Source organism: Pongo pygmaeus, chromosome 11 (genome assembly GCF_028885625.2).
Source record: "Pongo pygmaeus isolate AG05252 chromosome 11, NHGRI_mPonPyg2-v2.0_pri, whole genome shotgun sequence".
NCBI classification, from domain to species: Eukaryota; Metazoa; Chordata; class Mammalia; order Primates; family Hominidae; genus Pongo; species Pongo pygmaeus.
The window spans coordinates 120,092,636-120,120,128 of NC_072384.2; the positions used below are offsets into that span (position 1 = coordinate 120,092,636).

General features: G+C 54.5%; 1 protein-coding gene across 8 annotated transcripts; it reads left to right on the plus strand.

Annotated features, from left to right (window-relative positions):
• Positions 1-3,142: 3,142 nt before the first annotated feature.
• On the plus strand, positions 3,143-17,497 carry SLC4A3 (solute carrier family 4 member 3). Of its 8 annotated transcripts, none has more exons than XM_054478183.2 (23): positions 3,143-3,279; positions 3,489-3,572; positions 3,935-4,100; positions 4,674-4,951; positions 5,107-5,222; positions 5,675-5,874; positions 7,493-7,641; positions 7,787-7,967; positions 8,399-8,534; positions 8,797-8,980; positions 9,403-9,502; positions 9,944-10,128; positions 10,795-11,020; positions 11,197-11,415; positions 11,826-11,974; positions 12,148-12,342; positions 13,057-13,287; positions 13,640-13,729; positions 14,180-14,346; positions 14,960-15,213; positions 15,971-16,140; positions 16,323-16,496; positions 17,185-17,497. In XM_054478183.2, the coding sequence occupies exons 2-23, from the start codon at positions 3,522-3,524 to the stop codon at positions 17,260-17,262; spliced, it is 3,699 nt and encodes a 1,232-aa protein (XP_054334158.1). In that variant the 5' UTR covers positions 3,143-3,279; positions 3,489-3,521; the 3' UTR covers positions 17,263-17,497. The 8 variants fall into 8 exon arrangements, with proteins under 8 accessions (XP_054334158.1, XP_054334157.1, XP_054334165.1 ...); XM_054478182.2 differs by having other exon boundaries at positions 3,147-3,279; positions 3,429-3,572; XM_054478190.2 differs by lacking the exons at positions 3,143-3,279; positions 3,489-3,572 and having other exon boundaries at positions 3,935-4,012.
• Positions 17,498-27,493: the final 9,996 nt, after the last annotated feature.

Sequence of the window (27,493 nt, forward strand, 5' to 3'; positions counted from 1 at the left end):
CCAAAATGTAAAAGTGGGTTTTCAAAGATTTGGGTGGCTACAGATGACAAATATCTGCCATACTGGTCTAGTTCCCAGCACGCTGGACCCACAGAGTGATTTCAGGGAACAGCATGAGAGGAATCCACCCGAGGGCTTCTGGCCTATTCATGGGGAGCCCAGAGAATGGTGTGCTTTGCCTCTAAATCTGGGTGGTGTGGCGAGATGGCTCCTGCTCCCTCGGACTTAAGGGATAGGCTGTGGTGCTGCTGCATATGCAGACAAGCGTCCTGCGGTGCCAGCATGCAGGGTGGGGACGTTCCTGTGAGACTGGACTGTGGGGAAGGGTGTGACAGTTGGCTACTGCTCTGAGCTGGCCTGTCGCTGGCTTCAGCCTTTGCTGTCACCTTTCCTGTCACCATTTCAGTGTCTACAGGCTGTAAGCTAGAAGCTGACACATACCCAGAGTGGCCATCCTTTGTGCATGCAAGGAGTGCTCTTTTGTCACAGAAATGAAGGCCCCATCGGGAACACACTGTAGGGGACTGACAATTACAGGTGCGCTGCAGGCAGGATGTCAAAGACGAGAGCGGGCCTAATGAAAGCATGCGTTTATGTCTAATAGGATGAGTTGGTACGAAATACCAACTCATCAAATGAGTTGGTGGGTGTCAGCATCATCTTACTCCCCCCAGCCTGGAAAGAAAGAGATAAACATGGGTGTCTAAAGGCTCTTCAAGGGGAGATTTTACTCCATCATCTCAGAGGGGTGGAGGAGAGAGGAAGGTCTGTAAGGGTAGAGAACGAAGCTTCAGACTCTGGGTGGGGTGTGGGTCTCCAACTGAAAGGATGGGGGTCTGGGGCTCCCAAAAGTTGAGGACCTGTGCTCAGCATCCTCTCTGGGGTGGGTGGAACCTCAGAGGGACAAGTCCTGTGATATCCTTATGGCATCTTGGTGTGCAGGATGTACACGGCCTGTTACACCAGGGGTCCCTGGTTGGCAAGACCCTTCTCAGGCTGTCTCAGTATTAAAGTAACTGCTGTCTGACTCTACAGGCTAGAGGAGTGGGGCCGGGAACACAATGTCGAGGTGGATTGAAGACCAGAGCCCCTGTGCAATGCTGACCAGGAAAGGTTCCAAGGCTCTTGAGTGTCTCTAAGGACGTGAAGGCCCTACCAAAACAAAATTCAAGGTAGGGACTTGGAACCACGTTGCCTGGCTCAAAGCAATAAAGAATTGGGATAGCCCTGGTTTGCTAGGGCTACTGTAACACAGTATCACAAACCCAGTGGCTTAAACAATAGAAATCTACTGTCTTACAGATCTGGAGGCTAGAAGCCAGACATCGAGGTGTCTGCAGGGCTAGGCTCTCTCTGAAGGGACTAGGGAAGGATCTGTTCCAGGCCTCTCTCCTAGCTTTGATAGTTCCTTGGCTTGTGGCAGCGTAACTCCAGTCTTCACAAGGCGTTCTCTCTGAATGCATGTCTCTTTGTCCAAATTTCCCCTTTATATATATATATATATATTTTTTTGAGATGGAGTCTTGCTCTGTCACCCAGGCTGGAGTGCACTTGCATGATCCCTGCTCACTGCAACCTCTGCCTCCTGGGTTCAAGCAATTCTCCTGCCTCAGCCTCCCGAGTAGCTGGGATTACAGGCGTGTGCCACCACGCCCAGCTAATTTTTAGTAGAGATGGGGTTTCACCATGTTGGCCAGGCTGGTCTCGAACTCCCGATCTCAGGTGATCCACCTGCCTTGGCCTCCCAAAGTTCTGGGATTACAGGTGTGAGCCACCGCACCTGGCCAATTTCCCCTTTTCATAGGAACACCAGTCATAATGGATGAGTCCACCCTTAACATCTGCAAGAACGTTATTGCCAAATAAGGGCACACTCTGACGTACCAGGGGTTAGGACTTCAATGTATAAATTTTGGGGGACACTACTCAACTCCCAACAGCTGGGTCTCCCATTCTGAGTTTTGGGGCACAGCTGATTCCCACCCTAGGAATTCCCACCTTGGGACTCACCCTGTGAGACTTAGGAGGACAGCTCATCTCTTTCAGTTAAAAATGTTGTTTGTGGCTTGGAGAGTCACTTCAATTCATGGATAATGATGCCCAAACCTGTCGGCAGCCTGCTTTCCAGCTGTGACCATGGCAGGTAACAAGCCTCCCTGAGTCTCCACTGTCCTCTGCCGACCAAATGGGAATCATAACAGCTCCTCTTATTATTATGCCTGAGACGAGGCAGCTAGTCTGGAGAGGGCCTACCTAGCACAGGACTGTGAGCACACACAAGACAACGTGGGCGTCCAACAGATCCTAGCTCCCTTCCGCTTGGAAGGTTATGCATAGAGAAAATCTTTCCTTGGGTTGAGCTGAGATCTAGATGAGGTCAGGGGTCAGACAGGGTGAAGTACCAAGGTCACAGGGCTGTTATGGGCATCGCACTGTGTACAAGTCCAGTTTCATTGATCTCGGGATAGGGGCCGATTGGGGTCCAGTGGCTCCTTCGAAAGACCTTTTGCCCTTGGAAAATGAGATGGGACCTCAGGGATAGGGGGAGAAGGGAGAGCAAATGTGGAAACGGAGCCACACAGTCTTAGAGTTGGATAGAACTTTGTAACACCCCTATTGCAGGCCCCTCTCGCTACAGCTGGGGAAGCTGAGGCGGGAGGAGGGGAGGTACTGTGTCAAGGTCAAACGTTGGGTGGAGCCAGGCGACAGAAGCCAGGCCTTTGAGGGGCAAGGCTGTGGTGGAAATGAAAGGGGAGGTGGTGGGTGCTTCCAGGGGTCTGTGAGCTCCGTTCCCAAGACTGGAGGGGCCTGTGTCTGAGGAGGGGGTGGCTTCCTGGGCTCTGGAGGGGAGGGGAGGCTAAAAGCAGGGTGGGGGAGCGAATCTGGGGGATTGTGGGAATATCGGTCCGCGCCCCCGCCCCCAGCCATGCATGGGGCGCCTGGAGAAGGGGCGCACAGGCAGGTGGGGTGCTGCGGGGCCCGCGCGTGGGGGCCGCGCCGGCCGGGCGGGGTGAGTCACGGCCCGCCCGCTCCCATTGTGCGGCCAGGCAGCGGCGGCGGGCGGCGGCGGCGGCGGCGGCGGCGGCGGCGGCGGAGGTGCGGAGCGGAGCGCGAGGAGGTGGAGCCGCGGGCTGCGGGCTCCGGCGCCTGCGTCCGCCCGGCCAGCCCGGCTCTGCGCTGCGAGAGGCCGGACGGCAGTCGCGGCTGCGCTCCGGAGAGAGCGCGGGGGACATGGGGCGCGGCGGCCCGCCTGGGCCTCGCAGGCTCCGGAGCCCCGAGGTACTGCGGGGCGGGGCGCGCCGGGCAGGGCGGGGGACCCGGGCTGTCCCGGGCGTGGCTGGGCCTCGGAGGGGCGCTTGGGAGCGTGCATCCGGCTCCCGAGTGGGGGGCGCCAGCGCAAGGAACCTGACCCCGCCCTCCTCCCCCAGGGCTCCCCGCTAGGCCCCCTCAGTGGCGCCTCCTTCTCACCCGAGTCTCGGGTCCCTTAGTGAGCGAGAGCGTCCCCAGCCGCCTACCTGGCCATGGCCAACGGAGTGATCCCGCCGCCCGGGGGCGCCTCCCCCCTACCCCAGGTGATCGGCGCGCGCGGGGGCAGGGGAGAGATGGGGGAGGAGAAGGGAGGGACCTTAGGGTGGGCAGAGGAGTCCTCTGGCCGACCCCAGGACCCCCCAGATCCAGGGATGAGCTGGGCTGGGGGTTATGGAGAAAGAGGGGAGTTTTTGGTATTTTCCAGATCCGTAGCCCTCTCTCTTTACAAGCTCTGGGAGCCCAGAGAGGGTGGTTTCTGGGATGCTGACACAGGCCTGGGAGCAAGGGGAGGGGGGCCCGATGGTGCGACAGCCTGCTGAGCTCCCCCAACTAGGGCTTGGAGTTGGGGTGGGTGTGGGGCCTTCATGGGTCAGGGGTCCTTAGCAGAGGCTGTCTGGACCTGCAGGTCCGGGTGCCCTTGGAGGAGCCCCCTCTAAGTCCAGACGTGGAGGAGGAGGACGATGACTTGGGCAAGACCTTGGCTGTGAGCAGGTTTGGGGACCTCATCAGCAAGCCCCCGGCCTGGGACCCCGAGAAGCCCAGCCGCAGCTACAGCGAGCGGGACTTTGAGTGTGGGTAGCCTGGGGACCCCTAGTGCGGCCGCCCTCGCCACCATCACCTTCATCGCCACCATCACCGCGCTCACCTCCGGCTTGGTCACCCAGTGCCATCCTGTGCCGGACACTGTGCTGGACTCTGTGCTGGGCCACATGCCGTGTTCAGTCATCCTGCCTCCCCCACCCATCGCCTGTCCGCCTGCCAGGGGAGGTGGGCCCCAGACCAGGGGAGATCTAGGGAGCTGGGCCTGGGCCCTTCCACGGTGACCTTCCCCTTCCCCTTCGGCCCCACTCACTCCCTCCTTGTCCCACCTCGGCTAGTCCAACTCTGCCTTTCCCCTCCTTGCTGTATCACGTCTCCCCTCCCAGCCCCCTTCATGACCTTCCCTGTCCATCCGCCCTCTCCTCCCACTCCACCAGACCTCATCAATGACAGGCACGTGGACACAGGTGTTGGGGGGTCATGGCCCTGGAGGAAGGACTAGGGTGCCCTTGTTTGCGGCCTTGAGCTGGAAGGTGTGTGCCCTCGGGTGGGGAGGGCCCCTGTTTCTGCTGTGGGGGCCTCAACCGGATCTCCTGCACCCCCAGTTCACCGGCACACATCCCACCACACCCACCACCCGCTCTCAGCGCGCCTGCCTCCACCCCACAAGCTGCGGCGGCTGCCCCCCACCTCTGCCCGGCACACCAGGAGAAAGAGGAAGAAGGAGAAAACCTCTGCTCCCCCCTCCGAGGAGACCCCTCCCATCCAGGAGGAGGGGGGAGCCGGAGTGGAGGAGGAAGAAGAGGAAGAGGAGGAAGAGGAAGGAGAATCTGAGGCAGAACCTGTGGAGCCCCCACCCTCAGGGACCCCACAGAAGGCAAAGGTAGGGGCATCCCTTTGGAGGGGTGGCAGGTCAGGGGTCAGGGAGCAGTGCAGAGAGGAGGAGAGGAGCGCGTGTTGGCCTGTGTGAGGCTGGGTGGGGTTGGGAGCTGCATGGTAGGTCGGGGCAAGGCCCCAGGGCACATTCTATGTCTGCAGTTCTCCATTGGAAGTGACGAGGATGACAGTCCAGGCCTCCCCGGGAGGGCTGCTGTCACCAAGCCCCTGCCCTCGGTGGGCCCACAGACTGACAAGAGCCCCCAGCACTCCAGCAGGTACTGGCTGCAGCCTCTACTCAGCAGGGCCCAGCCCAGAGCCACAGGGTCCAGAGCTCCTGGCAGTCACCTCCTTCCTGACCTTGGGGAGCGTCCCCAGCTCTGACCCTGAGAAAAGAGGAGCAGGGTGTGGGAGGGGGGTGGGGATCCTTCTCTGTCCTCGTGATTTACAAGGAGGAGAGAACAAGGGGGGAGAAAAACAGAAGAGCAGAGTGAAGAGGTTAGGAGTTCCCTGGGAGAGAGTGACAAAGTAGAGAGGGTGAGGAGAAAGGTGGAGGAAAGGGGGAGCCACGGGATGGGGAGGGGGGCCTAGGTCAGCATCCTTTTCTGCCCAGAAGGGGCCTGGGTCTCATGGTCAGGGTCTACTCCAGACCCTGCTCTGAGCTGAGGGACGGTGATGGAACCACCAACCTGGCCCTGTCAAGTCCAAGGCTGCTGTGTTGCCTCCCCAGCTCCCCCAGCCCCCGGGCCCAGGCCTCCCGACTCGCTGGGGAGAAAAGCCGGCCCTGGAGCCCATCGGCCAGTTATGACCTGCGGGAGCGACTGTGCCCAGGCAGTGCCCTGGGCAACTCAGGTGGTCCAGAGCAGCAGGTGCCCACAGATGAGGCGGAGGCCCAGATGCTGGGTTCTGCAGACCTGGACGACATGAAGAGTGAGTGAGACCTTGTGGCAGCCCCCATGGTCCACTGCGACGGACTCCCAGCCTGCGAGTGACCTTGGAGAGGCTCTGAGCTGTCCCCTGCTCAGGGCTGAGTCCTCTCTGAATCCCTGTCTGCTGGGATGTGGCCAGTGATGGGGACCTCACTACCTCACCCAGCCACCCTCTCTGATGGCCAGAGCTGAGATTTCCTTTCCTGACACCTCACGCCTCAGTCCTGATTCTGTCCTCTGAGTCACCCCTAGAAAAAGGCAGCTCTCTTTTTCCCATCATTGTATCCCTCCCCAAGGCCCCTCTTCTCAGGGTGAACTCTTTGTCTCCTAGCTCTTTGATCCCCTCCAAACCAGACCCTGAGTCTGAGCCATTGCTCCGGACCCCTGCCTCTCCCTGTGTCAGGACCCCTCACTCCCATCCCACTACGCTTGGCGGGGGCCTGGCTGTGATCTCAGCACATTCCTTCCATCTTATCAGCGCCCTGGTTTCTGTGCCACCTGTCATCACCCGTGGGGCTCTGTGCCCAGGCCAGGGGCATCACTGATCCCTCCCCCTCCTCCGAGCCACAGTGTGTGGGTGGGGTGGGGGGAAGGGTAGGGCTTTGAGCTCAATACGTCATGGAAAGTTGCCAGGGCCTGAGGACAGGGACAGGAACAATCCGATGGCAGAAGTAGCAGCAGGATGGGGGGTGGGGGAGGGCGTGTTTACAGACCCAGGGTGGGGGCTGGTTGCCGCAGGGAGCAGGGTTGTGGACGTGGGGAGTTGGGGTCGGGAGGCTGTGCCACCTTCAGCTCTGGTTGGACAGAAGCCACCCTGTCCAGGCTCACACCTTGTAGGGGAGCCGAGGGGTCTGGTAGGGAGCGGAGGCCGAGGTCTCGGCCACCGGGAGAATGACGAGCCCACTGGAGGAGGACCCTGAGCCCAATGGGGTACTGAGCCCTGGGCCTGGGGATACCAATAGCTGGGGCTTTGGGAGGGATCCAGCCCCCAGTCCTCAAGACTCACTGGCCCCAGAAGACTTAGAGATGTTTGTGCTGGACTTTGAGGATGGTGACCTGTGGGAGTCCATCAGGGGCCAGCTGGGCCCCATGGCAGGGCCACTAACTTGTGAGTAATGGGGCAGCTGGCCTTTCCCCGACTGCTGCTGGCCTGGGTGGGGCAGACAGGAGGAAGGGAGCGAAGCCCTGCCTGAGTCTACTGGGCTGTGTACCTTCGGGGAGGGGACGTGGGTGTTGAGATAGGGTGCACAGAAAGTGTTGGGGGCTCGTGCCTGGAGACTCTGACTCAGTGCCTGTCATGGGACCCAGACGGAGAGGGAGGGGCATGGCCATGGCAGGGGCTGGAGGGTCTGGCTGGGGCTGTGGACTGAGCTGGGTCTACCTTTGGATTGCACCTTGGCTGGTGGTCCCAGGTGACCATGGGGAGGTCCTTCCCTCTTTCTGAGCTTCAGTCTTCTTATCAATGAAATGGCCACATGGGATTATGTGGTTCCCGTCGGCATGGCCTGTTGGTGACTGTAGAGCTGGCCAAGTAGATGGGTTGGGCAGAAAGAGCTGGGCCGTGACCCCGAGGCCCCCCAGCTGGACCTGTGGGACCCCCAAGCCCATCTTCTCTGCAGGTCACCGACTGGAGGACAACCCTGGTGTGCGGCGACACTTAGTGAAAAAGCCATCCCGGACGCAGGGCGGGAGGGGCAGTCCCAGCGGCCTGGCCCCCATCCTTCGCAGGAAGAAGAAGAAGAAAAAGCTGGACCGGAGGCCTCATGAGGTCAGAATGTTGAGTGGGTGGGCCTGTGACTTCCTCATGCCCCTCGGCCCCGGAGCCCTCCTCTCTTTGCCCGCCTGCCTTGCCCCATCGCGGTGTTCCCCACACCTGTTAGCCCCCGGGCCCTCACCTTTGGCACGCCCCCCAGGTGTTCGTGGAGCTGAACGAGCTGATGCTGGACCGCAGCCAGGAGCCCCACTGGCGGGAGACGGCCCGCTGGATCAAGTTTGAGGAGGATGTGGAGGAGGAGACGGAGCGCTGGGGGAAGCCACATGTTGCCTCGCTCTCCTTCCGTAGCCTTCTGGAGCTCAGGAGGACCATCGCCCATGGTAGGGACCCCCAGGCCTGGCCCGAGGCTGCATGCCCTCTTCAGTCTGTGCCAGGCTGCTCAGTTCCCAGGAACACTCTCTAGAGTCCTGGGCACAGGCAAGATCCAGCTGCCACCTGGGACCGTGGGGGTCCATTTGCCTGGGCAGCCCGTGAGCCCCGAGGGGCAGGGCCATATCTGGTGCATGCAGTCAGTCAACAAATGGCTTCCCCTTCCTTGGTGGGGAGGGGCCGTGCCCTCGTTTCCATGCTCCATTTTCACGGCCCCTCTCTGACTGGCCTGTGGCAATATGGAGCTGTGTATCCACCTGGGTACATTGGGCGCTTTGCCCTTCCAGCACATTCGCATGCTTTTGGGGGGCAAGGCAGAGTGGGAGGAGATTTCTCCTGTCTGATGGGACTGTGCCCTCTCTGTGCCTGACTGTCCCCCTAGGAGCTGCCCTCCTGGACCTGGAGCAAACCACCCTGCCAGGCATTGCACACCTCGTGGTGGAGACCATGATTGTGTCTGACCAGATCCGGCCGGAGGACAGGGCCAGCGTCCTACGTACCCTGCTACTGAAGCACAGGTGCCGGGGTGGGTCCCTGGGAGGGGCCTGTCCGGCTCAGCTGCCCTTCCAGGAGCACATCCTCTTCTGAGTGGCTCCCAGCCTCTGCTTGAATACCACAAGTGACAGAGCTCATTTCTACCTTTTGACGCTTTCAATCATTAGAAAGTTTCTTTTTACACTGAGGCAGAGGGATGGAGGCCCTGACCCTCCACTACTCACCTCATGACCGCAGTCTACCATGAGCCTCTCCTCCTCACCTGCCTCACCCTGCCCCTTCCAGCCATCCCAACGATGACAAGGACAGTGGCTTCTTTCCCCGAAACCCATCGAGCTCCAGCATGAACTCGGTTCTGGGGAATCATCACCCAACTCCCAGCCATGGCCCTGATGGGGCGGTGCCTACCATGGCTGATGACCTGGGGGAGCCAGCCCCACTCTGGCCACATGACCCTGACGCCAAGGAGGTCAGTGCCCTTGCTTTGGCTTGGGCCAGGGGACTGAGAGGGTGTCCAGTTTCAGTCGAGGTCATCGACGACTTCACTGAGCGGGTTGGGAAGGTTGGGTTGCTGGCATCATGCTGGGCATTGGGGGACCTAGAGGAGACCCGCATGAGGGGTCCCTGCCCTGAGACGTGGGAGGTTTGAAAGTGATGATGTGGCAGACCCACAGGAGCTGTTTAAACAAGATAAGGCTGAGGTGGTAGTTGGGGACGTTGAGGCAGGGTCCACATCCCAGCTGGTGGCTCCCAGTGTGGGGCCACAGTGCAGTACCTGCCTACTCTGGGAGGCAGAAGCAGGTCTCAGAGCCAGGGCTGGAGCCAGGGCTGGGAGGGCCTGCCACGGCCTCCGGTCTGGGTCCCAGCCCTATTCCAGTTCTGCGTCCTCAGAAGCCCCTCCACATGCCTGGGGGAGATGGTCACCGGGGGAAGAGCCTGAAGCTGCTGGAGAAGATCCCTGAAGATGCTGAGGCCACCGTTGTGCTTGTGGGTGAGGAGGGCCGGGCGCCGGGGGCAGGGTCTGCAGCGTGTGTGTGCCTCTCCTGGGGGCCTGCTTGTCTGAGCTCTGGCCTCGAGGCTGCCTCTTCCATCTCCCTCCAGGCTCCCACCTGGTCCCTGCTCTTCCTCATAACCTGTCTTAGCCCAGCCCTTTCTTTCGTAGTCCCCTGCCTGCTTCCTGTCCAGTTTTCTGCTATCTTGGAGTTGGAATTAGAAAAAAAAGCAACACTTCTTTAATACCCTGAGTTTCCATCTGTTGGCGAATTGTAATCAATGTGTAGACACATAAGCGAATAGTGCCCTTTTAGACTGGGGTTTCTTTGCGCAGTTTACAACCTGCTCAACTGTCCATGATAGCCCTAGATAGCTGCCCCAGGGGCCTGCCTTGACTGCTCCTCTTTGCCCAGCGCCCTGTGCTTTCCTCTTCCCCTAGGTTGTGTGCCTTTCTTGGAGCAGCCTGCAGCAGCCTTCGTGCGGCTGAATGAAGCTGTACTCCTGGAGTCTGTGCTTGAGGTCCCTGTCCCGGTCCGCTTCCTCTTCGTGATGCTGGGGCCCAGCCACACCAGCACTGACTATCACGAGCTTGGGCGCTCCATTGCCACCCTTATGTCTGACAAGGTTGGGTGCATGCTGGCTCTCAAGGCCTCTTCTCCTAGGCCCTGCTTACCCCTGTCCCTCATTGTCCACAGTAGTGCCCATAGAGGCAAGGGTGCTAGAGGCCCCTGGGTGGAGGCCATGCCCTGGAGGGTGGTGGGGGGAGCTGTTGGCCCAGGGGAGAAGAGAGAGCCCTGGGCTGTGGCTGTGGGAGGGACTGGTGACATAAGGGGAAAAGCTCAGACCCCAGAGGTTTGGATGTGACGTGAGACTTGATCAGGAGGGCTGGATGCGCTGGTCTTTGCTGTGGCTTCTCCTGGGATTAGATAGGAGGGTCCTTTAGCCAGGGGCAACGTTCACAATATTTATCAGCCTGTAAGGTGTAGCTGATCCAATTGGAATGGCTCTGGAAGCCCCTGCTCTGCCAGGCATTATCCCTTTAGTTGCTGCATGTGGAAGTCTGGCATCTCCTGGGGGAATGGAGGGCACCTGGGGCTTTGGGGCAGTGGCTTGCTGGCCTGCAGGGATGGGTGTCAGTGTTCCAACAGCCAACACCGTTGGACTGGCCCAGTATCTACGACTGAATGTCCACCCTGCCTGTAGCTCACTGACCCAACACCCGCCTCAAGTCTCCCTCCTGGAGGCTCCCTTGGCGGTCCCTGAGGGTCCTGGCCCTCTCATTGCCCCCAGCTGTTTCATGAGGCTGCCTACCAGGCAGATGACCGGCAAGACCTCCTGAGCGCCATCAGTGAGTTCCTAGATGGCAGCATTGTGATCCCCCCGTCCGAGGTGGAGGGCCGTGACCTGCTGCGCTCCGTGGCTGCTTTCCAGCGAGAGCTGCTTAGGAAGCGGCGAGAGCGTGAACAGACCAAAGTCGAGATGACCACACGGGGTGGCTACACGGCCCCTGGGAAAGGTCAGACCCTTGGGGGCTGAGTGCCCCCAATACACACTCCCCCATTCCAGGGCCCTAAGGCTGTGACCCCAGCCCCGTCCTGACTCCTGGAGCCCTTTGCATCCCTGATCCCAACAGCCCGGGGCCTCCAAGCCAGAGGGAGTGGTCTGTGCCCCAGCAGCCCCTTGTTCCCCCAGAACTGTCTTTGGAGTTGGGGGGCTCTGAGGCGACCCCTGAAGATGACCCCTTGCTGCGGACGGGCTCGGTATTTGGGGGGCTTGTGCGGGATGTGAGGCGCCGGTACCCGCACTACCCCAGTGACCTGCGAGATGCGCTGCACTCCCAGTGTGTGGCCGCTGTGCTCTTCATCTACTTCGCAGCCCTCAGCCCTGCCATCACCTTCGGGGGGCTGCTGGGTAAGGGACTGGGGCTTGGGGAGTTGAGGGGCTCCTCTAGTCACTTCTGGTCCCAGTGTCACTTGCAGGATTCTGGGTCTGGGTGTGATCACATTAGGGGGCCAATGGTTAGACGTGCTAGCAAAGGTGTAAGCACTTTACAGAGATGCTGGATCAGGGAATCCCAGAGATCACCTTTGGGGGGCTATAAAGTGAGGGTGTGGGAGAGGTGTAAGGGATGGGGGATCCCGTGATCACCATTGGGGGCTAGTGGGGAAGGGCTGGGAGCAATGGGGTATGGAAGGGGCCCTGTGTGTTGCTCTAAGGGGCTGCCCTGCTTTTGTTGGGGGCCCCAGTTTAGGACAAGCTAGATGAGGAAGGGGGCAGATAGACAGAGCCAGGCTAGGGCCATCCTGCCCGTGCTGCTGCAGGAGAGAAGACCGAGGGGCTGATGGGCGTGTCCGAGCTGATCGTGTCCACTGCTGTGCTCGGCGTCCTCTTCTCTCTGCTGGGGGCTCAGCCGCTGCTCGTGGTTGGCTTCTCTGGGCCGCTGCTCGTGTTTGAGGAAGCCTTCTTCAAGGTGAGGCGAAGCCTTGCCCTGCTCCATCCATCCTGCCCCACACTCTTCCTTACCTAGGGGATGGGTCCCTGCATTCTCCCTCTTTCTCGGAGTTCATCCGCTGCCTATTCCAGGGGGCACTGACACCCAGGGCAGGCCACCTGTGGGTAACGACTGCTCCCACCCCCGCCTAGTTCTGCCGAGCCCAGGACCTGGAGTACCTCACTGGCCGGGTGTGGGTTGGCCTCTGGCTGGTGGTCTTCGTCCTTGCCCTGGTGGCCGCCGAAGGCAGCTTCCTGGTCCGCTACATCTCGCCTTTCACCCAGGAGATCTTTGCCTTTCTCATCTCACTCATTTTCATCTATGAGACGTTCTACAAGCTCTACAAGGTGGAGGTCCAGAGAGGTCTTGGGGGTGGCAGAGATGGAGGTGGACATTGCCCTGGGGAGGACAGCATGGGAGGGGGAGGTATGGAGAGCTGGGGGACAAGGAGAGGGACTGTGGGAGTGAGGGGTTCTAGGGACACCCTAGGCTAGGTCTCAGCTGAAGGGGAGGGAGTCAGACCCAGAGGGTGGGTGCCAGGTCACGACTCCAGGCACCTGGTTGGAGGCTTAGTAATAAGGGCTCACCTGCACAGGTATGTGATGGGGAGGGAGCTGTCAGTGCTAAGGGGCTGGGTGTCCTTGGGTCACCTTTTGTAGAGGAGTGTGTGTGTGTGTGTGTGTGTGTGGTGTGAGTATGGTGTGTTTGTGTGTGTGATGTGTGTGTTGTGTGTGGTTGTGTGTGTGTGTGCCTGTGTGTGCATGTTGTGTGTGTTGTGTGCATGTTGTGTGTGTTGTGTGTATATATGTTGTGTGTGTGGTATGTATGTGGTATGTTGTGTTTTTTTGTGTTGTATGTGTTATGTGTGTGTTGTTACGTGTTGTGTGTGTTGTATGTGTGTGTTCTGTGTGTTGTGTGTGTGGTGTAGGTGGATGTCCATGCATTACTGTTGTCTGACCAGGTATTGAAGGGCCACCCTCTCTCTGACAGGTGTGCTGATGACGATGAAATGAGGTCACCTGCCAGGTGAGTGACAAGGCGTCCTTGTTATCCACACACAGGTGTTCACAGAGCACCCACTGCTGCCGTTCTACCCCCCTGAGGGGGCCCTGGAGGGGTCCCTGGATGCTGGTCTGGAGCCGAATGGCAGTGCACTGCCCCCCACCGAGGGCCCACCCAGCCCAAGGAACCAGCCCAATACGGCACTGCTGTCACTCATCCTCATGCTCGGGACCTTCTTCATCGCCTTCTTCCTGCGCAAGTTCAGGAACAGCCGCTTCCTGGGGGGCAAGGTGCGTGGCTGCTGGGTGTGGAGCCCCCAAGAGTCCCACAGTTCCTGCTGTGGGAGCTCCCCAGCGAGGCTGCACCTCTTCCCCGGTTAGCCCATGGACCAAAACCCAGCCCGGGCAGCCCGTCACCCCTTCGGAAGCCTCTTCCCTGGGTGTCTTCTTGCCCTTTGCTCAGAGAAGTCTAATCAAGACAACAGCCTCCCAGGCTGCGCTGGCACCTGTGGGGTTGAGAGGCAGGTGGGCGGCCTTCTGGCTCCAGCTTGGACCCAGGCGGGGCCAGAGATGGCAAGCCCCATGATAGTCTGCTGACCTTGCCTCCACCTTTTGCTCCCTTCCCCGACCTGCCCCTCTCAAGGCTCGTCGCATCATCGGGGACTTTGGCATCCCCATCTCCATCCTGGTGATGGTCCTGGTGGATTACTCCATCACAGACACCTACACGCAGGTGAGGGAGCCCCAGCCTGTGGCAGCTGCTGTCACCCCCAGGCCAGGAGAGGGAGCCCACGACACACCTCCATGGGCCCTGGGATTGGGATCAGGCCTGAACTCAGCTTTCCCAGTGGAGTGGCCGCCCTGGGGGGCTGAGGGCCTTCCCCAGGGAGCCTGAGTGATGAATCCAGGAGAAGCAGGTGTGGGGCTGGGAGCAGAATGACAGTATCCCACACAGGTCCCCTGAAGCTCTGGGGCTCAGGGAGGAGGCGCTTCATTTCCCTGCCCTCTATTGGATCCTTGAAAGGACAGTGACTTCTGGAGGATGCAAAACTAATTTCCCCCTAACCTGTTCACACCCCAGCTCCCTGAAGTTCTGGACTGGGGATGCAGCTTGGTGGGCTGCTTGGTGGGCTTTCTAGCATGGGGAGGCTGTTTCCCTGAACCTTGTTTTCCTGCCATGCAGAAGCTGACAGTGCCTACAGGGCTCTCAGTGACCTCTCCCGATAAGCGCTCATGGTTCATCCCACCCCTGGGCAGTGCCCGTCCTTTCCCACCGTGGATGATGGTGGCAGCCGCTGTCCCCGCCCTCCTCGTCCTCATCCTGATCTTCATGGAGACACAGATCACGGCGTGAGAGAGATGGGAGGAGGAGGTGGGAGGGACGAGGCCAAGCTCCTTGGCTCCTTGGCTTGGTTTCAGGGTTATAGCAGGGACATCATTATTAGTATCGGGGTGCTGGGTGGGTGGGATCTGGTGGCAAGCCTTGAGGAAGAGAGTGTGTGTGGAGGAGCTGGCAGGGGTGGGGAGGAGGTGGGGGAGGAGCAGAGAGCAGTGGCATCCAGGGCAGGGGCATGGTTTCCCTGTGATGGTTTGACATGACATCTATCTGTTGCCACCACTCTTTGCAGGGTGGCACTTGACAGTGCTCAGAACACTCTAGCAGTCTAAGCTTGCACCCAGGGATGCTCACATGTATCTAATTTTGGTTAAACCACAATAACGTGGTAAGATCTGGCATCTGGCTTTTGTGGTGTTTTAAATATTCACAGTATGAGAATTTGGCTCACATTTGCTTCAATGTGAGAACTTCAATTTGGGAACTTGAAAGAAGAAGCTGGCAGTCCTAGGGAGAACTGTTGTCTGCACGTCCTCCTCCCACCATCTCGTCTCTGTGTGTGTGCCTGTCTTTGTCCCCTGCCCCTGCCAGGCCAGCCACACCCCGCTTCCCACCTTCTCCCTGCAGGCTTATCGTCAGCCAGAAGGCGCGGAGGCTGCTCAAGGGCTCCGGTTTCCACCTGGACCTGCTCCTCATTGGCTCCCTGGGGGGGCTCTGTGGGCTGTTTGGGTTGCCCTGGCTCACGGCTGCCACAGTCCGCTCCGTCACCCATGTCAATGCGTTGACAGTGATGCGTACTGCCATCGCGCCTGGTGACAAGCCCCAGATCCAGGAGGTGCGGGAGCAGCGAGTCACTGGTGTGCTCATCGCCAGCCTCGTGGGTGAGAGCCCGCCTCCACCCTGCACACCCCCTTCCTTGGGCCCCACGGCCTTACATCTTCACTATCCCGGGCTTGACCCTGAATCCCCCAATGTGCTGTGTGTTGCCCTTGATCTGACCCCCAAACCTGCTTCCCAACACTCCCCTAGCCCCTTACTCCCGGAGTCCTTTTCTGGCTCTCTGTCCTGCCCCCTCTTCTCTTTTTTTTTTTTTTTTTTTTTTTTGAGACGGAGTCTCGCTCTGTCGCCCAGGCTGGAGTGCAGTGGCGCGATCTCGGCTCACTGCAAGCTCCTCCTCCTGGGTTCACGCCATTCTCCTGCCTCAGCCTCCCGAGTAGCTGGGACTACAGGCGCCAGCCACCACGCCTGGCTAATTTTTTATATTTTTAGTAGAGACGGGGGTTTCACCATGTTAGCCATGATGGTCTTGATCTCCTGACCTCGTGATCCACCCACCTTGGCCTCCCAAAGTGCTGGGAGTACAGGCGTGAGCCAATGCGCCCGGCCCCACCCTTCTCTTGTTCACGGTGATAAGGCCAAGCTGATTGGTCCAGTGGGTCCATGTCGCCTCCCTCCAGGCCTCTCCATCCTCCCAGGGGCTGTCTGAGGGGTCTGGCGGGTCTGTGTCACCTCCTTCAGGCCTGTCCATCCTCTCGGGGGCTGTCTGAGGGTCAGGCAGATCTGTGTCACCTCTTCCAGGCCTGTCCATCCTCATGGGGGCTGTCTGAGGATCAGGCGGGTCTGTGTCACCTCCTCCAGGCCTGTCCATCGTCATGGGGGCTGTGCTGCGTCGGATCCCATTGGCTGTGCTCTTTGGGATCTTCCTGTACATGGGGGTCACGTCCCTGTCTGGTATCCAGCTGTCCCAGCGTTTGTTGCTCATCCTCATGCCGGCAAAACACCATCCTGAGCAGCCCTATGTGACCAAGGTAGGGCCGGGAAGCATGGGGGTAGGGCAGTGGGGTGACGGGAAGGGGATCCAGAGGGATCTGGGAGCATCGATGGATGGGATGAATATGAAGAAGTTGGGACCTGGGAGCCAAATTCCCCACGATATGGGTGGGAGCAGGCTGGGATGCCATGCACTGAGGCCCACTGGCTGCTCCCCAAGGTGAAGACGTGGCGGATGCATCTGTTCACCTGCATCCAGCTGGGCTGCATCGCACTGCTCTGGGTGGTCAAGTCCACGGCGGCCTCACTCGCCTTTCCCTTCCTGCTGCTGCTCACGGTGCCTCTGAGGCATTGCCTTCTGCCCCGGCTCTTCCAGGACAGGGAGCTGCAGGCGGTAAGGGGGTGGTGGTTTGGGGAAACAGTATTAGGGCAAATGGGCACCAGGTTCCAATCTCTGTTTGGCCACCCACTAGTTGTGTTAGTTGTGAAACTTGTGTAACTTGGGTTGCAAGTTATCTCACCTTCCGAAATCTTATTTTCACCTGTATAATAGGGGTAATCATAGACCCTACCTTATAGGACTGTTGGGAGGGTCAAGTGCTAGTCCAGGTAAAGGCCTTAGGATGGTGGTTTTGTAAGGGAGTTGGCACGGGGCTGCTGCACACAGCTGTGCAGGTGGTGCCTGACCAAAAACACCCAGCTGAGAGGCTACAGGGTTGATGTGGCACTGGTGTCCACCCTGAGCCCTGTTTTTGTCAACTAGAGGAAAAGACAAATTTTTGCAATTTATCCATACTCAAACATGGTGTACAAAGGTACCATAGCAACTAGAAGTCGCCTCAGGAAAGAGCTTCGTAATAATACTCATTATTATTATCACCAGGAGGGGCCAGGTATCTGGTCTGGGAGGTGACCTGAAGGCTTTGGCCAAGGGCAATGCTGCCACCCAGGGTCATGGTACTTGCAGAGAGGCCCAGGAAAGGTCAAGGAGCAGGGAGGGCTGCAGGATGGAGGCGGAGTTGGAGAATGGGAGGGGACGCGCATGCTTCCCTGCCTTCCCCAACCTTCTGTTCCCTCTGCAGCTGGACTCGGAAGATGCTGAACCAAACTTCGATGAGGATGGCCAGGATGAGTACAATGAGCTGCACATGCCAGTGTGACCCTTGAAGACAGTGCCCCTCAGAGACCCCAAGACCTTAGGGATTGACACCTGGCCTCAGGCAGAGCCCAGCCCTGGGCTGGGGGGCTCCTCAGGACCCAGAGATGTGCCTGGAACCACTCCTGATGCCATGGCTAGAGTGGCCCCCATGACTTCTGCCTGGGGCGTTGACCTCGCCTCACCTTTCACAGACCAGACCGGCACAGGCTTTGAGCTCATTATAACCACACTCCTTGTCTCGTGTCTGCCTCACTTTCTTGGTTCCATCTTTGGTTTCTCAGCTCATACTTATCCATTTGGAATTGGAAGAATTCTATTTTCAGGGTCATCAAAACCAGGGAGAGGTTTGAATCAAGGGGAGTCCTTGGGAGAAAAAGAGAGAATCAAGACTACAGAAGGCCAGAGCTGGGCCTTATCATCATCCCCCAGGCCCCCTCAAGTGCAGCCGAGGAGCGGGTGGTAGGGGTGGGGGCACTCAAGGTCTGCTCAAGGTCACATGCCCATGAATCCAGCCCCTGCTTAACAAGAGGGAGAACCGGGGAGGGGAGAGGGAGAAAGTTGCTCCATTGTAGCCACTGGAGAAATCAGAGGCTGTGGGGACACAGAGGGAATGGAAAATGTCTCTCTTCTTTTCTTGATCTCTGGCCTTCCGAGGATCAGAGATAGCAGCCCAATCCCTTAGACGCCAGGGTGATGCCGGATTTGGGGACCCTGGACCATTTTAGATTTTGCTGGCTTAGAGAGGCAGTGCTGGGATTCCTGAGGCCACTCCTTGTGCAACAGTCTCAGTTTTGCCAGAAATAACCTGGGGGACTTGAGGGGAGCGGGAGCTCATTGCGTCATAGTTGCTAGGCAACCCCCAGCCTGAAGGAGCGCATCGTCTCCCGTTGCCCTCCGGTGGCCGCTCTCGCATGCTGCAGGCTCTGTCCCAACTGAGGAATAGCAGCACTGCCATCTGGTGGATCCGCGGCGCTCAGAGAGCCCATTCAAGCGCATCCAGTTCCTCCCGGGGAGACCAAGCCCGCTCAGGCAGGTTCCGTGTTCTGCAGCTCTGGGCAGCTCAGAGCTTCTGAGGCTGGGGATCCCTCAGCCTCACGTTAGCAGTTTCCTCCGGAGCTGGTGCTGCTGCTTTCTTCTCTTTTTCCAATTTTGCTCTCCGATGTGCTGAACTCCTATCAACTCCAGTGGGGAAGGCACCAGGCTCAAGAGGTGGAAGAAGAGACCCAGACTAGCAAACGAGACATAGGGTTTTACTCGGGCTTACATACAGGGGAGAGAGTCCAGTGGTGGTGAGTGGGGGCAGGAGAAACCACAACCGCTTGCAAAAAGCAGTTTCTATTGCATTTCCACTTAGCACCTTCCCCCCTAACAACCTCCACCTGGGGATCTTCATTCAACCCAGACTTGGGCCTAGACCTTTCCCTTTATGGTCCGTGTTCCACAGCCTAGGGGCTCAGATGTTTCTCATAGACAAGAAAGGACTCTCCAGGTTGGCGACTCCTGGATTCCCTAGCTTGGAAGATACATTCAGGTGTGCCTGCAACAAACACAGGGCCGTTCTCAGGCTGTGCGTAAGTTCCTGCGGTCAGGTGCGGTTACCATACACTCCCAGGTGTTCAGGCCAACAGCGGTGCCCCGAAACTAGTCAGGAGAGAAGGGACAGGCCACCGTGAGGCTGTTTGTTGTGTTCCTAAGGAAGAGAAGAGCCCTCCAGCTGCCCCGGATTATTGTCCGGGTGTAAGCATTTTATTCCAGTCCACCTCGGCTCCCTGGGTCTCTGGTGCCATGTGGCCTCTAACTACATTTAGCCTCTCCTTTGTATGCATATGTGAGAACAAGATTCCTTTTCCTTTAGATTGGCCAAGGCTGGGTGGAATTTCAAAAGAACTTTGCCAAGGAACAAAGTCAAGGTCAAAAGCAAAACCTAGAAGGGACATGTGCAGAGAAGATTCCAAACACAGATGGCAGGGGCCACTCAGACAAGTTTGGTTGAGAGGCTTTGCATATGAGAACCCTTGTTCCTTCCTAGAGTCCTGCTTCTCCTTGTGGGCCTGGATGCGGGAAGGCTCCCCTGTTTGGTCTCGGGGATTCCTAGACCCCACAGGGAGGAACTGCACTTTTTCCAGCCCCTGCAAGGAAATGCTAGTGTGGGCCCAGAAAGGTGGATTCTTCATTGGACACAGTTGGTGTCAGTCATCTCTGCTTGGCAAATAGCCGCGAACTGTGGGTGTTCCTCCACTGCAAAATGAAAAGAGGGGCGGGGCCTTCTGACGTGGGGAATGAGTCCTGGTCCCGGTTGGTGGGTCAGGGTGGACTCCAGCAAAGCTAGGCCTTGAGGCCTCAGAGCAGTAGGCGAAAAAGCTTCAGTGACAGCCAGTGATAACCGCTTGTCACCCTGGCAGCCTTACTCATTTAAAGACAACCCCATCCATGCCAAGGGAGGGCAGACGTAGTTTAGGAAGGGCAGGAGGCCAGGGTTAGCTAACATTCTGAGCTCACCCAACACACCCAACACACTCAGGGGGACCATGGAGGGTTGAGAAGACCCAGGACGCTGCAGCAAACAAAATGGCTGCCAGGGATGGAGACCCAGAGGGATAGGAGAGGAAAGAGAGACCCAGTTTGAGTGTGTGACACAGGGGATGTGCTCCATTGTAGCTACTGGAGAAATCAGAGGCTGTGGGGCCACAGAGGGAATGGAAAATGTCTCTCTTCTTTTCTTGATCTCTGGCCTTCTGAGGAGCAGAGATAGCAGCCCAATCCCTTAGACGCCAGGGTGATGCCGGATTTGGGGACCCTGGACCATTTTAGATTCATTCTGCTGGCTTAGGCAGTGCTGGGATTCCTGAGGCCACTCCTTGTGCAACAGTCTCAGTTTTGCCAGAAATAACCTGGGGGACAAGATACACGGCAAACCCATAGAAAGGCAACCGGGCCTGGCCTGGGGCCTGGCTGGTCAGAGAGCATATCATTTGGGCACATTCAGAGTTTGTCCTGAAGCCCTTTGTAGCCCCGGTGTTTCCTCTGACTTTCTCTTCACCGGGTCTCTGACCTTCTCCTCTTGGAGTGCTGGGGCCCTCAACTCAGGCCCTCTTCAAGGTGCAGAGGAGAGTTAGTGGAGGGGAGCCCCAGCCGGCCCTGATGGCCCAGCTCTGGGGGGTAGGACAGGACAGTTACTAAAAAGGGGACAAAGGCCATTGTATTTTTGAACATCCGGTGTCTCTGCCATCTGCTCTGGACTGGAAGCAGCTTTGGGAACGTGCACGTGCACTGGCCCTTCAGTAAGGACATCCGGCCTGTCGCCATTTCCCCGCCCCTTACTGCTTTCTGAGTGGGGTTATGGCCACATCTTGGGCAGCTGCCCAAAGCTTTCATTATCCCCGGACAAGTTCAGGCCCACTTCAGGCCCTGAGGCGTGCTAGCTCATTCTTTTACTTTGGGCAAAGAGGGCGGCTGTCACTTTCTTGTTCATGCTGAGGATTCGGCTCACTCAAGATATCTGATGCCCTTGAGACAGCGTCTGGCTGTCAGAGCTCATAGACCATCTGCTGGGATTGCCCTAGGCCCCTCCTTTAGGGCACGGAACGTGGCAATAATGTGTCCCATTTGGCAGCCTGTGTGACATTTCTTCTTGTATCTTATCAGGTGACTCAAATAATGATCATGCCTGTTGACACTTGGAGCTCTCAAAGGGAATTCTGAGCAGCAAAGGAAAGGTGACACAGAACTCAAGGGCACTTGCGCTGAGCGCTGCCCATGCAGCTGGCGATTAAGCCATTGCCGAAAACAACAATAAAACAGATTTTGGGCAAGCAGGGAATGGTGGATTGAATCCAGTGTGGCAAAAAAGGAAATGTAAAGTGAGGAATGTGGTTTCCAGATAAATAAATTATATAATTGTGATTCACCACTTGTGCAAAGAGCAGACTCCAGTGTTTGTAGGATTTATGTTCTGGAAGGAAGATTTAATATTTGAGCCTGCTGCTGAGATTATTTTTAATTTTGTTGGAACTGTTTCTTTTTACTGAACAATGCTTTATTAAGTGCTGACTAAGCGGACAGCCGCTGGGTTGTTCTCTGGATGGTGGATGAGTCACAGTTGGGTTTGGGAGATGAGGGGAGGAGCAGGGAGCTCTTTAATGCCCGCAATTCCAGGGACAGGGCTTAGGACCATGGGAGAGGAGGGACAAAGAGGGGGTGGGGCACAGCTGGAGATGAGGAAGGGGCTGGGAGCAAGGGCTCAGAGCTGGTGGGAAGGTGGGGGTGAGGGGAGCATGGAGGAGGGTGCAAAACCAGACTTTCATTTGTGAGTCCCTAAGCATCCCCTGCCACGCCTCCTCTCTCACTGCACGCCCATTATGTGTTCTTGTCTGTCTCCCTTTAGGCTGTGAGATGGGCAGAGACCTGGCCTGAGTCTCCTTTGTACTCCTAATGCCTCCCACAGTGCCTGGCCACAGGGGTGCATGGAGGGTAAGGGGGTGAGCAGGTGGCAGAGAAAGAACGACCAAGAGGTCACAGACTCCACCACATTTAGATCCAGTGAGCAGTGCATCCTTGTCTGTGATAACTGGTTATCATAAGAGAGACCATAGCGGTCCTTGCGCTCTAGGGCCACCAGGGAGCTCATGCAGCTTTTCTAGGCTTGGGAGAGAGAAGGTGGGTTGGGGGAGCTTAGGAAGGACACACTCTCAGGAAGTGCTGTCTCTTCCAGGGACATCCAGCCTAGACTATAAGGTCTGGAGCAGCTGGTCAGGATATCAGGCTCTTGAGATAGGTGGATTTTTTCTACAAATATGGCCCACACAGCAAACAACATTTTAAATTTAATTTTTAAAATAATTTGTATTTCAATAGGTTTTGGGGAACAGGTGGTGTTTGGTTACATGGATAACTTCTTGAGTGGTGATTCCTGAGCTTTTGGTGCACCCATCACCCGAGCAGTATACACTGTACCCAATCAGCAAACAACATTTTAAAATAACCAAGTTGTGTCAACAAATACAAAGCAGCAAGTCCTCAAAACTACTGAAAAGAGCCCAGAAGTGGGGAACATTTCTCTGAGATCAGAGGAGTCCTTAGGCAATGTTTCCCCAAGTGGGGAAGGATACCAGTAGTGGCACGTGAGATGATTTTGGATGTGGTTTTGATAGTTTAGCTGTCACAGTTATATATTTTCAGGTGTTTTAGAAAAAAATACAATGAGTACTTGAGCCCCATAATTTTGCAGAGAGTATTGTGTAGGATAAGTCTAAATACATATGTTAAAAATAGTGAATTGATTTAAAGGAAAAGTACTAAGTTTATAACTGTACAGTTAGTAGGCATATGATATGGTTTGGATCTGTATTCCTGCCCAAATCTCATGTTGAATTGCAATCCCCAGTGTTGGAGGTGGGGCCTAGTGAGAGGTGATTCGATGATGGGGACAGATTCCCCCTTGGTGCTCTTGTGATAGTGAGTGAGGTTTCATGAGATCTGGTCATTTAAAAGTGTGTCGCACCTCCCCCTCTCTCTCTTGCCCCTGCTCTGGCCATCTAAGACATGTCTGCTTCTCCTTCACCTTCTGCTATGATTGTAAGTTTCCTGAGGTCTCCCCAGAAGCAGAGCCACTGTGTTTTCTGTACAACCTGCAGAACCATGAGCCAATTAAACCTCTTTTCTTTATAAATTACCCAGTTCCAGGTATTTCTTTTTTTTCTTTTCTTTTCTTTTTTTTTTTTTTCAAGACAGAGTCTCACTCTGTCACCCAGGCTGGAGTGCAGTGGTGCCATCTGGGCTCACTGCAACCTCTACCTCCCGGGTTCAAGCAATTCTCATGTCTCAGCCTCCAGAGTAGCTGGGATTACAGGTGCGCGCCACTATGCTGCGCTAATTTTTGTATTTTTAGTAGAGATGGGGTTTCCCCATGTTGGCCAGGCTTGTTTCGAACTCCTGACCTCAAGTGATCCACCCACCTTGGCCTCCCAAAGTGCTAGGATTATAGGCGTGAGCCACTGCACCTGGCCCCAGTTTCAGGTATTTCTTTATAGCAGTGCAAGAATGGACTAATACAGCATACACAGCAAGAAATTGTGACAATGCCAGGTGTGTAGATCCTGGGGGAGTACATTTTTGCATTCCTAGGAGAATCAGAAACTCAGAGACCACAGAGGGTGGGATGGGTAGGGTGAGGGGTTGGGGGTGAGCAGTGACTTGGAGAATGATCTCAGGATATTGGACAAAGCTGTGAGAGATCACTAGAATTCAATTAGGTGATGTTTAAACATCTGTAAGAGGTGTGTGGTCCTACGAGATAAGAAGCACATGAAAAGTATGCAGGATTCTGTAGAGAAAGATGGACAAATATATAGTTATAAGCCTTAATGGTCACATAAATACACAGTCAGGTATAGAACCTGGATAGGGAGTTATGGACTCCACTCTGGCTTGACCTTTAGTAACTGATCACTTGTAATCAAGGGACTAGTCTACTCAGCCACCTCCATCTTTAAGTTACAAAGTTAGAAACTGGAAATAAGGCTTGATAGGTCCATAGAGTCAGCAGCTAGGATGCAGTCAGCATCCCACCCAGAATCTTTGGTTGATTAGCAACCTCAGGTGGCTGAGAAGGGAATACTTCTCTTGTGGATAGACATTTTAGTAGCCCTGTGAAAATTTATTTTCATCTCATTTAATTTTTTTAGCCCTGGGAAAATTTAAAATTAAGCACACAAATGTTTAGGGGAATCAAAACTATAGTTTTCACAGTTTCAAGTTAAAGAATTTGTGCATATATAATTTGTGTAGGCATAATTTTAGAGAATTTGGCCTATTGGAATATTAGACCACCTTCAAGATTTCATTTTAATGTATGTACTTGAATAATTGATTGAAATTTGTGATAAGTTGAAATATTTCCAAGTTTACATACAGTTTGGACATTTAAGAGAATTTAAGTTTCAATCTGTCTTGTATGCTGAATTTATTAAATCTGTAAGAATTACTTTTGTACTTTGGAAGGTTTGTCAGTCAGATAAAATACTTAAAAAGGAATTGAATTTATTAAATTTATTAAGTGCCATTTAAAATGTTAAAGATGTTTAATTAACTGTGTGTAAATGGGGCTAAGCATTAATCAAAACCCTCTCAAAGTGACTGTTAATATTTGCTAGACTTATAAATAGGATAATAAGATTCCTAAGGTGATTTTAAAAGCGTAAGGAAGAGCTATAAATTTCTAAATCTATAAATTTAATAAATCGAATACTGATTTTCAAAACCCCAGTAAATCTCAGAGTGGTCTTTTCAGTGCACAAAAGCCACCCTCAAGGACGTAAAATACTTTCCTAACCAGTGAGTCTTCAGCAGTGCAGGGGGAGAGAGTGGAAGTGGGAAAGGGAGAAAGGAAAGTAAGATTTTAGTGCCATTGGATTGTCTTGTTCCCAAGGTCAGGCTAGATGGTATATTCTGAACCATGCCAAATTGCTCATCTCACAGGAGACTGTAATTAAACACACGCTCACTGTGCGGGGGATCAGAATTGCTGAGGAGGGTATTTGGCAACTAAGAAAGCAGGTTAAGTCGTGATGGCTTTGGGGTCTTAGCAGTCCCTCTCAGTAAGCCCTTCTAAGTTACATTCTACTGTTCTATTTGCTGTTAATTATTCCTCAGATAATTTCCCCTGAGCAAGAATAAGGACATTCTGTGGTAGAGGCTGAGGTTTTTTTTTTTTTTCCCAGGGGGTTTGCTGCTTAGAGCCAGTGGGAATGTGTATCAGTCAAAATTCTTATTTGCACCAAACAGGAGGCAGCTCCAGCTGATTTAAGCAGAAACAGGGCTGTTGAAAAGCCATTCACAGAATCACTGGGAAGGTAGGAGACTCCAACTCAGAAGCAGTGTTGGTCAGAACCATGGTCACAGACATGCCACAGAAAACATCCGGTGGCAATGCGGCTGTTGCTGTGGAACATGAGATGCCACAGTTGAGCCCCTGGTAGGGGATATCACCCCTGGAATGGCCACCAGGAGGATTCTGCACTGTCCCTCTTCTCTGCATCCATCACTAATACCTGCATCCATCACAAGGTCTCAGGTGGATGTTCCTGACTGGCTTATGTCATGTGCCTGTGTCCAAGTTGCTAGAAGGCTGGGAAAGAGGCTTGTGGCATTTCAGCTTCTGTGGTGGGAGGCAGCTGTGGCTCTGACACTCAGTAGCGATGTGTTGGAGCTAGTTTACAAGAGCTGCTTGTAAAAATTTCAGGGACTTGTGAACTGGTTGTTAAACATAGTCATTATTAAAAAGTAAATTATAGTAGATATACTGTCTCTATTCCTCTTGCAAAGTATAAAAGAAATATAAGACTCTGAATGGAGGCAAGAAGAAGGCAGACCAGCTAGGGACCTTGGGACCCAAGGAATAATACATTACTGAGTTCCTTGTATTTTCTTTTTGCGTCATATATCCCAGACTTGGAGCCGAAGAAGCTGGCAATGCAGAAATGCCAATAGGTGTAGGCAAAAAAGCCCCAACCAAAGTTTGCTCTCTCTAGTCAAAGGGGTAGGAAAGAAGAAACAGAGCAAGACAGAAAACTTTCAGACACTAACAGCCAAATGCAGCAGAAAAATCTGTGATCTCCCCATCCCAACTCAGGCTAACAAAGGCTAAATTGGCAGCTTATACTTCCAACCTTGAGAAACTGTCAAGGCACCTCAATACTCATGATGAAGTGATGTCATAGGAGACCAAGTAGAGCCTGGACTTCCAGCCCCACCTCGCAGTAATAAGGCACCCTTCCTCCTTCCCACTGTGTTGGGAGCAAGCCTCCCCAAATCTGGCGATAAACTGGCCCCAAAACTGGCCATAAATAAAATCTCTGCAGCACTGTAACATGTCCATAATGGCCCTAACGCCCAAGCTGGAAGGTTGTGGGTTTATGGGAATGAGGGCAAGGAACACCTGGCCCGTCCAGGGCAGAAAACCGCTTAGAGGCATTCTTAAGCCACAAACAAAAGCATGAGCGATCTGTGTCTTAAGGTGTTTTCCTGCTGCAATTAATTCGTCCCATCCGTTCGTTTCCCATAAGGGATACTTTCAGTTAATTTAATATCTATAGAAACCATGCTAATGACTGGTTTACTGTTAATAAATATGTGGGTAAATCTCTGTTCAGGGCTGTCAGCTCTGAAGGCTGTGAGACCCCTGATTTCACACTTCACACCTCTATATTTCTGTGTGTGTGTCTTTAATTCCTCCAGTGCTTCTGGGTTAGGGTCTCCTGGACCGAGATGGATGGTGTCAGAGGATGCCTAGTGGGGAGTCAGAACCTTTGTAATCATTCAGCAGTAAGAGACAGAGAGGGACACTATATAATGATAAAATAGTTAATTCACCAAGAAGACATAGCAATCCTAAATGTACATGTACCAAACAACAGAGCTACAAAATAGGAGAAGCAAAAACCAATTGAACTGAAAGGAGAAACAGACAAATCACAATTGTAACTGGAGACTCTAACACCCCTCTCTCAACAATTGCTAGAACAATTGATAGCTAAAGTCAGCAAGGATATAGAAGAACTCAACATCAATTGAGAGGATTTAATTGACATTTATAGAACACTAAGGCTAAACCATCAGAATACACATTCTTTTTGCATGTTCATGGAACATATACCAAGATAGACCCTATTCTGGGCTATAAAACAAATTGCAACAAACTTAAGAGAATTAAAATAATATAGAGTTTTCTGACCACAATGGAATTAAACCAGAACAACAGAAAAATAATAGGAAAATCTCCAAACACTTGGAAACTAAACCAACATATTTTAAGTAATTAATGAGTCAAAAGGGAAGACTCAAGGAAAATTTAAAATATTATTGAACTAAATGAAAACTAAAATATAGGACATCAAAATTTGTGGGACACAGCCAAAGCAATGCTGAGAGGGAAATATATAGCATTAAATATGTACATTAGAAAAGAGGAGAAGTTTCAAACTAATAATCTAAGCGCCCACCTCAAGAACCTAGAAAAGATAAGCAAACTAAACCCAAAGTGAATGGAAGGAAGGAAATAATAAAGATAAGAGTAGATATGAGCAAAATTGAAAACAGAAAAACAATAGAGAAAATCAATGAAACAAAGAATTTGTTCTTTGAAAAGGTCAATAAAATTGACAAATCTCTAGCAAGACTAACAAAAAGGAAGACACGTATTGCCAACATCAAGAATGAAACAGGCCGGGTGCAGT